This window comes from Theobroma cacao, chromosome 5 (genome assembly GCF_053813885.1).
Source record: "Theobroma cacao isolate CCN51 chromosome 5, ASM5381388v1, whole genome shotgun sequence".
NCBI lineage: Eukaryota > Viridiplantae > Streptophyta > Magnoliopsida > Malvales > Malvaceae > Theobroma > Theobroma cacao.
Window position 1 is genome coordinate 36,455,041 of NC_142643.1, and position 15,627 is coordinate 36,470,667.

The 15,627-nt window shown below is 34.5% G+C and overlaps 2 protein-coding genes across 2 annotated transcripts; one reads left to right on the forward strand and one right to left on the reverse strand.

Annotated features, from left to right (window-relative positions):
- The first annotated feature begins 320 nt into the window (after window positions 1-320).
- LOC18599073 (Tubulin binding cofactor C domain-containing protein) lies at window positions 321-10,908 on the forward strand. Its single transcript, XM_018121722.2, has 9 exons — window positions 321-950; window positions 2,897-3,037; window positions 4,026-4,406; window positions 5,740-5,844; window positions 6,943-7,083; window positions 9,126-9,329; window positions 9,447-9,539; window positions 9,706-9,817; window positions 10,495-10,908. Exons 1-9 carry the CDS (start codon window positions 468-470, stop codon window positions 10,536-10,538), a joined length of 1,704 nt encoding a protein of 567 aa, XP_017977211.2. The 5' UTR covers window positions 321-467; the 3' UTR covers window positions 10,539-10,908.
- A 575-nt stretch (window positions 10,909-11,483) lies between these two features.
- On the reverse strand, window positions 11,484-14,039 carry LOC18599074 (Rhodanese/Cell cycle control phosphatase superfamily protein). The gene is made up of 6 exons (XM_018121723.2): window positions 13,879-14,039; window positions 13,094-13,344; window positions 12,792-12,942; window positions 12,033-12,118; window positions 11,844-11,948; window positions 11,484-11,758 (listed from the first exon to the last, which is right to left on the reverse strand). Exons 1-6 carry the CDS (start codon window positions 13,923-13,925, stop codon window positions 11,688-11,690), a joined length of 711 nt encoding a protein of 236 aa, XP_017977212.2. The 5' UTR covers window positions 13,926-14,039; the 3' UTR covers window positions 11,484-11,687.
- Window positions 14,040-15,627: the final 1,588 nt, after the last annotated feature.

Consider the following 15,627-nt stretch of genomic DNA (forward strand, 5'->3'; position numbering starts at 1 on the left):
GAACGCCAAACAAGGATTAACTAGTACTAATACTTGGAGAATGGAGACCACTAAGGAAATTTACCTTGTATATTTCTTGTCATCATAAGTAATGGAAACTTGTTTGCATCAGAAATTTAAGGAAGAACAGACATCAGTACATCCAACAAGAAGTGTTAAGCCCACAAAGTCATGTAAAAACCATCAAGATTTTAATTTTTATTAATTAAGTACTGATCATCTCTCTAATTGGATTGCCTCCACTAACGTTCCACCAATGAAATCCAGCCACGTAAATAGTTCCCCTATACTCGAACTCACCACAGCCAACCCTTCACTCTCGCCTCTCTCCCTCTCCCTCCTTCAACAACATAATTCATTTCTCGAAGATCTGCAAAACGAAACTCTCCATTTTTTTCTCTTCAAACAGAAAAAGGAAAGAAAAGAAAAAAAAAAAAGGTTCTTTTCTCCCTCTCTAAATCAAAGCCATGACCGACCCCATCGAGCCATCAACGTCAACGAGCGACCCAATTCCGAGTCGGAGCCCGACCACTCTCCTCCACCCGCGACGCGAGCCTTTCGAGCACGGCCTCCTGCCAATCCAGAAGCTCATATTCACCGACCCGGTTCAAGCCCTAACCCCTCTCAAGCAAAAACACGCATCATCTTCAACTCACCGAGTCGACTCGGTGGCCCTCGCTGACGAGCTCCAGATCTCAGCGGACCATGCGCGTCTTGTCCTCGACACTCTCGCCTCGGTGCTCCACTCCGAATCCGACCCGCTTGTCACCGCCCGAAGCGACGATGTCGACTCCGTGGGTGCTGATTTGCGTGATCTGATCCTGTTTTTGTATATTCAGTCGTATAAGAGGCTTTTGCCGCGCTCGCACAAGGACTCTGCCGCAGTTGCCGATGTTTGGCCTTCCACGTCAGCATTCGACGGTTACTTGTCGGCCCTTTCGCCTTTGCAGGTAAGGAGTTTGACCAATTTGCCGTCTATTTTGGTAAAGTGTGGTTGAGTTTTTTTAAATTGGATTTCTGGTTGTTGAAAGTTAGGTGGTTCTCGATTCCATTTCAATGTCATTTTATAGAATTGTGTTAGATTCATGGCTAATTTTAGGAATGAACGTCTTTGATGCCGGGGGTTGATATAATTCACGAAAAGTTGAATCTTGATTGGCGTTTGGGAAAGAAGGAAATGTATTTCGTTTATACTTTGGCAAATTGAAAGATGTCTCTTTAGCATTATATTATTGTTTCTGATAATTGAGACTACGTTTATTGTCCCTCTTGCTACTTGCTTTTTGGTTTTGGAGATACCAAGCAGAAGGTCCTTTCAGATGCAAAGCTAACAGAAATTTTTTTGAAGAATTAAAAGTTTAAGTTTCAACTTTTGCAATACCAAAAATGCATGATTACAATTTTACAAGTACAAATATGTTTAGAGTAAATTTTACATTTTACAATTTCATCATTTTAATAAAAATGGATTTTCTTTTTGTTTTGGAAATTTTTAAGATAGCATTCACTTGATGTTTTTGCTACTTGCTTTTTGCTTCCAAAAGCAAAATGTGTGTATGCAGAAACCAAGAAAACTTTTTAATATTGAAAAGGCTAAAATTAAAATGTACTATTGTTTGTGGAAAATAAAATGCATAATTACACCATTATTTAGAAAAATTATGTCATCATCACTGGTGTTGCATTTTAGTTAACTATTCATTTTTAATCAATTTTGAATTACTTACTTTTTCTATTTTAATAGCATTTAGGAAGCAAAAGCTAATAGCAAGAAATAAGTCGTAAAAGTAGCTACCAAACCATTTATTAGGAAGCGAAAGTAATAACCGAAATGGACTCTAGGTAGACTTGGCAATTTTGCATATGATACGATAACATGACACGAACATGATACAGAGTTAAGCGGGTTTGGGTTTAGGGTAATTGTGTTTCGTGTCAAAATGTGTCAAACTTGCTTAACCGTTTAAGACACGTTTAATTATTTGTGTTATTGTGTATCCGTATAATTTTTAACCTGTTTAATTAATCATGTAAACAGGTGTACCTGACACGTATATGACCTGATTAAACCTCCATATAAATACCTTTTATTTTTATTATGCTTGATGATGATGGTGATGGGTTTTATCATGCTTGATGGATATTATTGTTTTGTTAGAATTGTTTTTATGATTATTAGTTTTAAATTTGAATAATGAAGTTATATTTCTTTCGTAATTCTATGCATTTTAATTTAATTGGGTTAATTGTATTTAAAATTTTAATCATGCTAATCGTTTAAATGTGATATAAGTGGTTTCGTAAGAAATTTAACCTAACCTGTTTAATAACTGTGTTAAGCATGTTGTGTTACATGTTTAATAAACGTTACGTGTTTGTGTTTATCAGTATAATTGTTAATACCCTATATTTACACCACATGGTTAAGATATGCAAATATGAATTGATCGGTCTAATTCTAAGTATAAAATTATACTCTTTATTGTGAGTGGTTGTACTATTTGTTACCTTATTTTTTACAATGAATAGAAATTGTATGGCTATGTTTTGAATTGCATGTTTTGGTTGTTCATTTTTTACTCTTCCATACGGCTCCTGCTTTCAGAATGCTGTAAAATATGATTAATGCAGCTGGCTCTCTGTTAGAGGAGAGATTTTAAAATTTTATGATTTGATTTGAGCTGATTTTAGTATCTTAGACGGTATCATTTGCTATCATGGTTTTTATCTCATTGTTTTATCCAGCTAAGTATCTCATTAATATGGATTTCACCAAGCCTGTGAACATTTTTAATAATTATAGTTCTAGTTGCTGTTAGAAAATTAATAGCTGTAGTCTTTTGCTCTAATGTGAGTTAGAAAGTTAGAGTAATCTGGGTGGTTCCTCTTATTGCAGCTTGTTCGCAGCAACAGCCGTCGATTTATGCCATCACAGGCTGATGAAGAGGCCCATCAGCTGTCCTATCTGCAGAAGCACTTAGCAAATATTCTCTCTCTTTTGTCAGAGCCTGTGGAAGGGGAAGGCGAAGAGTCTCTGGTTTGTAACACTGCTTCTTGCTATCTGTAGTTTGATGGAGTGTTCTTTTTCTCAATAAAAGCAAAACTGATATAATTGAAATATAAGTTAAGAATTTCACCAAATCCTTTTAAAGCTAGTGCATTTTTTTAGTAATTTAATTATTGATGTTCCTTGTAGTTTGTCTATGTTGCTGGTTAAAATGTTACTATGAAATGCAGTTTAGTAACTGCAACATGAGATAATGTAGTTCCAAAGGATAAAAAGTGAAAGCACAGAATAATTATTTTAGTCGTTACACTTAGTAGAGCTGGTACATTACTGATTCAGAATAGTAATGCGCTGGATGTAAATCCTGCAGTTTATAGAATGTCTTCATGTGGTTTGTATTCTAGTCTCTGAAGTCTTAACCTGCCTTTTTTAATTAGGTAACTGGGTCTGAGGCATATTGAATTTTTCTTTATTATGCAATAATGGGATTGTTAATCTGCACTTTTTCCCTTTCTGTGTTAATTTCTATGCTTTGGGATTGATTTGCATCCAAAAATTGGTTGGATTTAGTGCTAAACCTGGTTTTATGAAGGAAGGACAAGTTGGGGGCCTCGTTTGCATGATTAAAATAAGAAACATGGGCAGTTTTGTTTAAAACAGGACAAAACAACTCCTTGCCAGCTTTTCAGGGATTGATCAGTGATTCTGAGCTGAATTTTTCCTTGTAAAATGTTCAGAATAGAAATTGGAGTTTTTCTGAATCTTTCTCTTCCTATTTTCTCTACCTTTCCAACATGCATTACTTTCCTTCTGCCCCCATCTTTGTTATCATGTTTTGATTTGTCCTATTCTCTCAATCCTTCTGCTATGTTATCAGCCAGGCTGTCATAATACCCTCACTATGTATTTTTTTATTGGTCTTTCTCATTGTTGCTTATTTTACTACATTTCCGTTTGTGTTTGTTATTAGCTTCTACGGCTTGGTTTTAATTTGCTCATGCAAGTACTGTTCCTTCAGGTTTTGACCATGGAAGGATTTGAGCACCTTGGGTTTCTGATTCAATTTGGCGATAAGGGATCTGAAGGAGTTCCTTTAAGCCAAGCTGCTCCATTTTTTGCTAATTCAGATCCAGACATGCCTGCTGTTCCTGTTCCAGCGGCACAAGTTCATGATTGGCTTCTACAGAATATAGCTTCTTCTTTGGAACATGTTACTGAAAAAATTTCTGCAAAGGAAAATGGACCTCCAAGTGGTTGTGATCAGGATGTTGCTATGGCTGATGCTAGTCCAAGTTCAGTCAAAGCCTCACCAAGTGCTAGGGGTCCATGTTTCATTGAGGGGGTCTCTAAATCATCATATGTAAAGCAGGCATCTGATCTTAAAAATTCTTCTGTGAAGGTTAGCTTATATCTGCATTTTGATTTATTGCAACCTGAAATTTCCATGGGGTATTGGCTGTATAGTGTTTTTATTGATTCTCATTTATATGCAACATGTGACATACCCCTCCGAAGGTACTTGTGGTCTGGATTTTTATTTTGATCTCCAATTTATGTGTAATTTGAGTACTGTCTGGAATCTCTTGAGGAATAAAGAAAAGGAAACTCAAATCAGGTTATATTGCAACCACCATATGGATATGGAGATGGATGTCTATTGGGTGCATTTTTTATGGATGAGATGAGATTAAGATGCCAGTTCAGGTGGCGCTATATTTACTATTGTGTTGCTTATCAACAGATAATGAGAAGAATGCACAAAAGGTGCTAGGGTTGGTAAATGTAATTGATCTGGTTCCTTGTGCTACTAATCCTTTATTTGTGGAATAATGTACAACAGATGAAGTAAAAAAGGGTGATTAAAATGTTGCAAGGCTTGAGGGGCTGTCCTATGCAATACGACTTAGTTACTTGAAACAAGAAAGTTGAGGGATGGTGCAATTAGTCCTGCCTTGTTTTAGTGTCAGGAATCTCAGGACGATTTCATATTTGCAAAAATTTTCAAGCTTCTATGATAAATTCTTCCTAGATTGATTGGGGTTTCTGTACATGTTGTTAAACCTTGTTTTAGATATTAACTGCTGCAGTTCTTTGATGCCAGACACTGACTGCAGTCAGTTGAATAGTGCACTGTTTTTGGTTGAAAAATTTGTGATTTTATGTAAAGAACCGTTACTTGCTGGAGGCTAAAAGCTTTTCTCCCTTTACTCACCGACCTTTTTCTGAATAGAAAATGCTTATAACAACTTTCTCCTGATGCAAAATATGAAACCGCTGCTTGTTCAATCAGTCTCATATTTGTCAAAAATCTTTTAACCATTTTTCTCTAGAATGTGAAGTGTGAATTTTGACTTGCTATGGGCCGGAACCTTGTTTTCTTCCCAAAAATGGTTCTTTTGTTTTCATCCTTGTCTTCTTCATTACAATGTCACCAACATCATTATCATCCTCATCTTATTATTGATAAAAAGCTGCAAGTAACACAGTTCCAATCAATTGTGTTTAAATTAAAGTTGATCTTCTACCCAATTAGTTGTCGAATGCTTAGCTTCCAAAACATTGTGATAATTGGGAGGTGGTGGATTTGACTTGGGACCTTCCACTTTGTGGAAAGGTGTAGATAATAATTGGGTTATGCCAACAACTGTATCTAATTATTGATTATTATTTGATGTTTATGTACTTTGTGTGGCATAAAGCACCTCTAACTTTACATGAGTTTATAATTTCAGGTCATTAATTGCCATGATTCAGTCATTTACATTTTAGCGCCTTTGAGATATGCCACCATTTATGGATGCTCTGATGCTACTATAGTTCTTGGAGCTGTTGGCAAGGTATCATTGCCTTTGTGCTGTCAACTATTTGTGTTATACTAATTTTGGAGTTACTGGAAACATTTTCTGCTATTATAATGTTGAATTTTGGAGACACAGTTGATTTCCTCTTTTTAATTAATTATTGGTGTTTGGAATTGCTGAAAACATTTTGTCTGGTGGTTTGAACTAAAACTCTGGAAACAGATTTGTTTTGATATCTACACATTAGTTAGAACATGAGCAAATGAACAATGTACTCCTTAATTCACTATTCAACTGACTGGAAAATGTCCATTAATATTAAAGAAGTTACTTAATTGTTTCTTCGTCATCAAATGCACTCAATTGAATGGTGATTGAACATCCACTATTTGATTTCGTATGTTTTAAGTTTTAGGGTATGGTTACTTGTTTTATCTTTCCATTAATCTGCTTAGCATCTACCAATAATCTATGAATTTTTCATGGTTGAATGTCTTTGGGCATAATTTAAAGACATTAATGTTCTGTGCTTGAAAATTTATCATCTAATATAGCTGGTCAGTCTGTTTTATTTTGAATACATATATAACAAATGTTGCAGAATTTGTAAAAGAATAGCTCCTTTCATCTGGGCTCCATTTCGTAACTATTCCAAAATTGCTATAAAAAGAATTTGTGTAAACTGAAATATGGCCATGCACATGCGCATAATCAGTTTCTGTTATAGATCACATGAATTATGGTGTCACTTGATCTCTACTCCTACTTACAATTGTTGTAGCTGTTATTATCTTACTAAGATTGTAAAGTTTATAATGGATGTTTTTCTTGCCCTACATGATGAATTCCTTTGTCATCTTTGTCTAAGTCATTTACTAAATCATGATACTGGTTCTAATTATTGTTTCCTCTCTAATATTCTTTACTTGTTTATGATCATTCTTCTCTGATGCTAATATTTTATATGTTCCCCCACCTCCTCTCTCTTTCTGTCTCTGTCTCTGCCCTTATATTTTTGTAAAACAATCAAACTGATGTTTACATCGCTTAACTATTAACCTGTTTCGAGTTTAAGTAATGCAATGTTCTTAAATTCATGGATGAATATAATATGAGTTTTTTTTGTCATTATAGGCAGTACGAGTTGAACACTGTGAACGAGTTCATGTAATTATGACGGCAAAACGAGTCTGCATTGCCAATTGTCGTGAGTGTGTATTCTTTTTGGGAGTGAACCAGCGACCCCTTATTGTTGGTGATAACCACAAGCTGCAGGTGAGTAAACCACTATTGACTGTTGTGAATGCAATGAGAATTTGATTGCGGTCATGCTTGAGTTTTTGAGATGTGATTTTGCTGATTAAATTTATTTCCCTTTTCAAATGCTAAAAGTGTTACTTGATGGTTAAAACTTTGTCCAAAATGGGAAATTAGGGATGCCACAGAACCTATACTTTGTATGCAATGTTGCTGCTGCATGTTTATTTGGTGGGATTAGCTTGTTGAACATTTAAATTCATGAAGGACTAAACTAAGTAAAGTGATTGACATGGATCTTAAAAAATAAAGAAAAAGCTGACATGGAACAATTAATTCATGAAGGACACTCATTTCCAAGTAAACTTCAACTTGTTCTAATTTTGAAAATTAGATAATTAACAGAGGAAAAAAATATAATTAGTAAAAATTAACTTTTATTGTCTTCTTTTCATCCAGGGAGATGGGTCCCTCTCTCTCTCTCTCTCTCTGCCTCCTGTTGGTCCTTCTTTGTCCTTTTAACTTTGGCTAAGTCGACCAAACTCACCAGAGGCTGGCATTTCAACATGAGCAGGCCTGCTATGACTAGAGCGAATACAGCACTAGCCACCAGGCTGCCAGCCTCCCTTTTTCTGTTTTCCTTTTCTTTCTTCTCGCTGGTATCCTATCTCTGCTTTATCTCACCAATTCTGAACCCACTTATACTAAATTTTTTCAAAACCTCAATTTCTTTTGACATGTACAAGACTTAGACCTTAGCTGATTTGACAACTTGGACTGTAGTTGTATTTTTGTTAAAATTTTGTTGGTTTAGGCTGATCTTTGTATTTTCATGCTTGGAACTGCACATGTTTTGATGAACTGGATTCTGGTCGTGTATGGGGGTTATTATTCTGCTAAAAACATGATTTTTGGTTGATAGTACTGGGGGTTTTCTAGGATGGTTTCTTTCTTGAGGTTAGTTGAAATTAGAAGGGTTTTGTCTGGTGGGTTTCTCTATTGTAGGTGAAGAGAGTTGGCTGTTTGCTGAATAGGCAAAATCCAAAGCAGACTTATGCACTACCAACAATCTAAAAGTAGAATAACAGAGAAGCTACACATTGTAGGAATTCTAGTGAAAATTTAATATGAAAGTTGAAATTTGATCGCCAGGCTGCAAAAGTCAAAGTCTCTAAATGTCAATCGTCAAAAGTTGCCCTCATTAGTTTGAGACTAACGTACATATATTTTATACAAGCTTCACTAAACCCTAAGCCCACATAAAAAGAAATCCTAATAGAACAAAATAAATCCATATGAGAAACTTTCTCTTAACATAAATTTCTGTCTAAGATAAGTCTGCCTCCAAAAATTGGTCGACGATTGTCCATGAACAACTACTAGTTTTATAGTTAGCGAAGCTCGAGTTTTCTCGAGACAGGACACTGGATGTTTCCTGAGAATTTTTTGTCTTAACCAGGGGATTTTTTCTTGAAGAGCTGTTGCATGAATCATCTTGTTTTATGCCTTGTGAGATGGCTCTGCCTTTTTGTGGTCTGATTTGTGTGATATGCTGTCAGCTGTGTTGATGTTTTGATGTCAATATGCAACATGTTCATGCTGGGGATATGTCCTGCATGAATGGGCTGCATTTTTACCAAAATGTGGTTATTTTTGTACACGTTATGAATTAATGAAATCAACTTTACTGCCTTTTGAAAAAAATAAAAAACTCAAGCCAACCTGATAAAATAATGCAAGTTATTTTAATGGCATTATTTATTTGTGGTATTTATAAGATGAGAACAAAAGAGGAAGGGTGTTGGTGTGTTGGGATGATTTACTAGATTGCAGTTGAGATGTGAAAGATGTGTAAAGGTCATTGGTGGTTGGTGCCATGGCTAATGGGTGGAAGAGAGAATTTTTCTTATGTTCTTTGTTCTGTTTTGTATTTGTTTTTTTTTCTTCCTTTATGCCTTTTTTTGAGAGCTGATTTTCTTCAAAGAAAGCTGCTTCCATTATCATTTTCAACACTCAGGTAGACTGACAGTTTTGGAACTTCTTTTCTTAAATTTCATCAGGTGGCACCATATAACACATTCTACTCTCAGTTGGAGGAGCACATGACTGAAGTTGGCATTGAGTCAACTATCAATAGATGGGATGCACCTTTGGCGCTTGGAGTGATTGATCCACACGATTCATTATCTCATCCTGCAGGTGTTTCTGATGCTCAAGCTGAGTCAGCTACACGCCTAGATCCTGATCAGTTTACAAATTTTCTGGTATGCTCGTGTATTTCTTAGCATAGCTTGGGGTAGTTTGATAACATTTCTTTTCTTTTCCTTTTTAATAGTTTGGTCTTGTTCATGCATGACATATGCATTTCTTTTATTACACAGATTCCAAACTGGTTTGAAGGTGAATCCACTGGGTCAACAAAGGATAACCCATTCCCCTTGCCTGATACGTACTTGACATCTCAACAGAGAAATGTAAATGCACTTAGCCCACCTGTTGATGGCAAACTTTGATTTTGTAGTTTGAGTTGTCTTGTTATCTGCATGCTAGAAGCAATGTTGTGGAATTAGTGGTTGGTTTTATTGATCTTTCTAATATTAAATTAACTGATTTTATTTTCTTTCTAAATGTTCTCACCAGCAAAAGAATTTAGGTGAGATAAAGCAAATATTGAGAGAAGCTCCCCTTGAAGAAAATCGAAAAAGAGAATTATCGTGTGCTCTTCATGTATACTTCAAGGACTGGTTATATGGTAATCATCTTTTCAATCTTATTTGTTGACTACAATTTTTTATATCCCTATGCGGTGGTTTTTATTATTGTTTTAGGTATATTCATGTTTGTAGTTGTTTCCTTTTTTGTACTTTCTTAGTCCCGAGTTCTTTTGATGATATAGGATGCTATGTGTTAAAGATTATATGGTCCTTTCTTACTTGCAAATTCAAAATTAAAAATGGATTCTGGTGACTGAAGATTGTATTTTCTAAATTAACAATGGTTAAATTTCTGTTGATTCTTTAGTGTATTCCGATACATTCTAATACATTCTCTCCATTTGATTTCTAATAATTTTACCCTTATTAAGGTTTCTTTTTCCTATATGAATTTTTAAGTGAAACTGAGGGCTGGATATGTCTAGATTAGGAGATCAACTATTTGGCTGAATTCAATTGTTAACTTTCTAGATATGTTTTTTGAAGAGTTTACAACCTCTAACCATCTTAGTTGGTGTTGTTGAACTTTATATTGTGTGGAATGAACTTAAAAGATTTTTTAGATTTCTCACTGTTTGTCCGGAGTGTGGTTGGGTCCTTTATGTTGCTTAACATGAAGATGAAGCTGTTTTACTCTCCAGATTTTAGTAAATGAGCTATATATAAGGCTATAAGAGATGTGTACTTAATTTTATTTTCTGTAATAATATGACAGCCTCTGGAAATATCCGTCAGCTCTACTGCCTACAAGGTGACTGATATATCACGGATATGCCTCATCATTAGACGAGGTATAGAAGGATGCTTTATGGTTTTGCTTCAGTTTCAGTCAACCCTTTTGCCAGTTCCTCAGGTAATTTCTGTGGGTACTACAGGCTGTTGAGAATCATCCTTGTAATTTGGAACGGCACAAAAATTTTATGGATTGGCTGTTGTGCACAGAATGCGAATTAGAAATACATTTGCTAGTCTCAATGTAATATTTTTTGGATGAAAAGAAAAATAATCTTACTGTAATATTTCTTAACCTAGGTCTGCAGTCTTGTGAATTTTTGCATCCCCTTGGTCTAGGCATGTGAATTTTAATACTGAATCTCTTTTTATCCAAGTTTTTCTTCTCTTCCCATTTCTTTTGAGTTTGTTTTTCTTATACAAGAGTCCGCTGATAGCAAGTTCGACGATTAAGATAAATAGGTTTTACAAGTTTATGAGGATGATTAGTATGACTGTGGCATTTGAAGGTAAAAAGAGACTCTAGTTTTATACCTGTTGTTCTGGCTATAAAACTGTCTCTCCGAGCCCTGTTGGTCAATTAGATATGGTTGATAACAGTTCATAGGGTAACTTTTCTTTCTGCTTCATTGAAAGCTGGTCATGGTCCTGGCTATCAAATGTCATAGCTAGATTGGATGTTGATTACTTATATTATCCCAAAATTTAAAAAACATATAAACAAAATGTGAGGAAATATAATTGTAATAATCTCCGATTGCCCAAATGTCTACAAGTTATTGCAGCAAGGGACTTTTGCAGAGTTCTAGAAACTGATGTGATGCGATGTTTCATTCCTGAGCATAAACCTCAGTAAGCTCATCCTTCTTGTTGCATAAATCCGAAACATGCAGTTGATGTCGACTTCATCTTAAGAATTTGGTTTGAGCACCGTATAGCATCCCTTAAGCGTAGAATTTAACATGATAGGCATTGTTGTTACTGCCAAAATTCATGTCTTTTTTATAAAAAAGATTCTCTTCTTGTTATCTCAATGAATCTGTCGTGTTCTGCTCCTGGTTAACAAGTCATATGACCCTAGCTGTACAAATTGTTTCATCATTCCCTTCGCTAGGATTCATGTTGGCGTTGGCAACATAGAAACTACAAAAATTTTGGGTTCCTCGCAAGCTAGGCCTAGCTTGCAGGAAACATCTGAAGTAGCTTCTCTGCTTGATCCGGAAACAGGGTTATGAACAGAAATGCGCCTGCGCAATTCATCAATGTTAAAAAAGGAAGGTAGAGTTGGAACTACTTCCAGAAAAAAAATTTGATGAATGTTGAATCACTTACAGATGAGTACAGTGCCAAGCACAGCTGAGATCTTGCCTTGAATTGTCACCAAACCAGCTTTGCCAGCGTCTTGCAACTCTTTAGAACCTACAGAATCAAATGTACCTGCAAAACAAGAACTACTTCATTCTCTTGTCTTTGCATACATAGAGAGCTGCTCTTAAGGAAAACAGCCAACTGATGCTTAACCTGGTTTTGCAGTTTGAAGTCCCGATGTCATACACGCTATTTTCTGGAAACCAGCTTGCTCCAATTTATTGGCAGCAGCAGCAGACCTTGACATCAAAAAAGAAGCAGAATTCTTTCAAATGGTTATGGCAAATATAACCGGATATATATGAAGTGATCAGGGAGTGGAAATAAATACAGACCATTCATCAGTTGATATTTAATTGATTTACCAGTAGATTCAATGCAGAATAGCCTTATCACAAACAAGAACAACATCAACCTATTCTGGAAAAGGATTGGAGGTATACTATGAAATCAGATTATCCGTCTAACATTTCTACTATAACAACAAATCTAGAGATCTCTCACACACCCATTTCTCTGACTATAGATAAATGATTAGTTCCTCTCTACCAACTAGTTCCATGTTATGAGTCTGATATATTTATAATCTTATGGAAACCAGATGCTAAGACAAGACAAAGTTCATGAATCAAGGTTCAGGGTTTGGATTTGTTGGATTTGTTCCCCTATTATTTACAGAAGTCGTAAGATTGATAGATTAATTTCTTCAGTCAGCTGTGTGAAAACATTAAACTCAGCAATTCTGTTCTGTTATTACTTGCTTTAAAGTGTCCTACAAACTTTATTATGTCACTTCTGTGCCAAAACGAATCTCCAGTAAGAATTTTCTGGTCCATTGCTTATCGGATGTTCTGATCACCTAAATGAACATGTTAGTCAAATCAAACCATCCAGAGGATATTAAAACCTAACCTTAGCCCCTCCTGGCATACAAGCAGCAATTTACTATCGGGTGAAAACTGGCTTTTCACAGATTGTACAAAATGAGGATTGGGTTTTGTAAATGGCAACCCAAAGAATAAACCTGAAAAATTATTGTGCAAAGTCCTCTTTATTATTGTGCCTGCACAAACAAAACAAAAAGAAAAATCAATATGAGTTCATTATAATTTCTTAGTCACCGTATGCTGTTATGTAATGATCTTTAGAGGGAGACAAACATGAAAAAAAATGAGCTGAATTTAGAAGAAGAAATGAAGATAGAAAGGATTGACCAGGGTCATTGTCTTGGTTTTCAATGAAAAGAGGTACATGATAACATGATTTAATATGAGCTCGATCAAACTGAGATTTGTCACGGACGTCAAGTACTGCATAACCCTCATCTGCTATAAGCTTTTTTGCTTCTTCAGCATTCACAAAATTCACTTCCGCTCTAATGCTTAAATTTCTTCGCCGAGCAGGTATCCCTGAGATGGCTCTTCCATGGTAAGTCTTTAATTCCAACCAACTTCTCCTGGAATTGCTGAAAAACACATCTTAATTCATTACTTCCCCGTTCATAGCTTTTGATTTCAATTTCTACACTAGTTGTCTGTCATATCCAAACTATATAACTGCAGATTTATGAACTGTTGCAAATCAAACAGCATTTAACCGATTCAAAAGGCTATGAAACAAAAGAAAAGAATGTGTGCGTTTTCGTGCTACTTAATGGCAGCAATCTTTGCTATTTACTTTTGCCAAATGCTAATAAGTGTCTTAAACATACTCAGTAAAGATCATACGTACTGCGTTCTTCAAAAACTTATCTTTTTACAAACTCAGAATATTTCATTCAAAGGAGAAGAAACCAGTCAGAATAAAGCAACCATATATAGCAGCACGAAAGCTCAATATATATCACCACTGAGAAGCCTTTCTTCCCACTATTGTGTCGGTAAGCAAACACCCTAAACCTTGAAATTAAGCATTAAAATATAAAGCTTTCTACTCATCTTCTTGAGTTTAACCAGGAAAGTTTAAAACTTCAAAGAAAGACGAAACTTTTACTGCTAACCTTGTACAAGAAAGCGTTGAATAACAAGCACCAGCAATCCCAGCCATCGAAAGAGTTCTCTAGTTGTTCGTTGCAGCCCTCTCTCACTCTCTCAGCAGAGTGATTAACGGGAAAGTTCAGGATAGCCACGAGATTGGCCCAAGAAATTTGGAAGGTGCAATGGGTTGCTGCCACGTGTTTATGCAAATCGGATATGCCATATTTCTTGAACCTTTGAGCTTTGGGGATTCTCACTCTCCTGTCCGATTATAATACTTTAATTGCACAATTTTGTTTTTCCGATTGGCCATATGATTAAGGTTAAATGCTCATTTTAAAATTTACTATTTGTTTAATTTTTTATTTCAAGATCCAATTTATCGCTTGGTTCAAATTAGGACCTAAACTTTTCATTTTATTCATTTAACAAAAATTGATGATAAAAATGACTAAAAATAAGAATTCAAATCTATGTTTGTCTATCAACTGAATTTGCTTACTGTTGCCATTGATTTTTTTAAAAATATATAAAATTAAAAAAATTGCATTTTACCTTAAAAATGAAAATTTTGACAAATATTAAATCTTAAAATAAGCATTTAACTTTTAATTTATTTACTTCTTAAAAACAGAAGATAAATCAAACAAGATTTTAAAAAACTTTCAAAAAACTAATTTTCTTTTAAAGAATAAAATAAAAAAGAAATTTTTTTTTTCAAAAAAAATTCTCTTTCAATAAATCTCCCTCTTCTTTTCTTTTCTCTATAAATCACCCTTTTTCAAGGTAAATCGCAATCTCCCTCTTTTCTACTTTTTTTTTGTAAAGACTACTAAAAAACAAAAAATACAACAACAGAATAACAAAATTTGAAATTTTTTTATTCTTATAAAAATTTAAAAAAAAGCTAAAATTTAAAACTATATTCAGATATTATTTAAAAGTTTTCTCTTCTTCACAATGTCAAAGACATCGGTTTTTAATGTCAAATACATCTTTTTTTTTTTTTTTGTTGGGAAATTTAAGTATGGTTTAATGACTTGCTAAATCAATAAAAATCTAATACTATTACTACTATACAAAGTTTGAGAGTTGTCTTGTTTCGAGTTTATATATAATTTGTTTCGCTTTGATTAATTAAATGATTGAATAATTTTAATCAAAATTAAAGTTTATATAATTTATTTTGTCAAAAAATTTTAATTTAATTTTAAAAATTATTATTTTTTATAAGAGTTTTATAAGGCACATAAGATTAATTTTATGATTAGATTGAAAGAGAAATTGAGAAACTAGCCAACACCATGTGACAACAAAAAATCACTTAAGCTGAAGTATTTGAGGTAAAAATTATTTGGGAATAATGATTAATGATTTTACGGTCGAAGAACCTTGAAATTAGACAATAAAACTTGTTACCGGATACTTATCTTAGTTTAGACCATTAACTTACATATCAAATCATGATAAGTACCCTTTGGTTTTTATCTCTCTAAATGTTCTTATTGTTTTGATGAAAATTTTCATTAGTTGACATACAAAATTTTACTCAAACATTTCACGGCATGATTTCGTGTCTCAGTTTACATACTCGTCATCAGTCATCATCCACAGTATTTACTTTAAGACGTGTATATGTTACGCAATAGCGACACGAAACTAATACATGCATTGACTAATTAGCAACATTGGGCAAAATGCATTGACTAGAAAGTAGAAATGGGTTCTAAAGTCTATTAGCAGCTGTGTTTTCCATTTACCTGCATCATTTC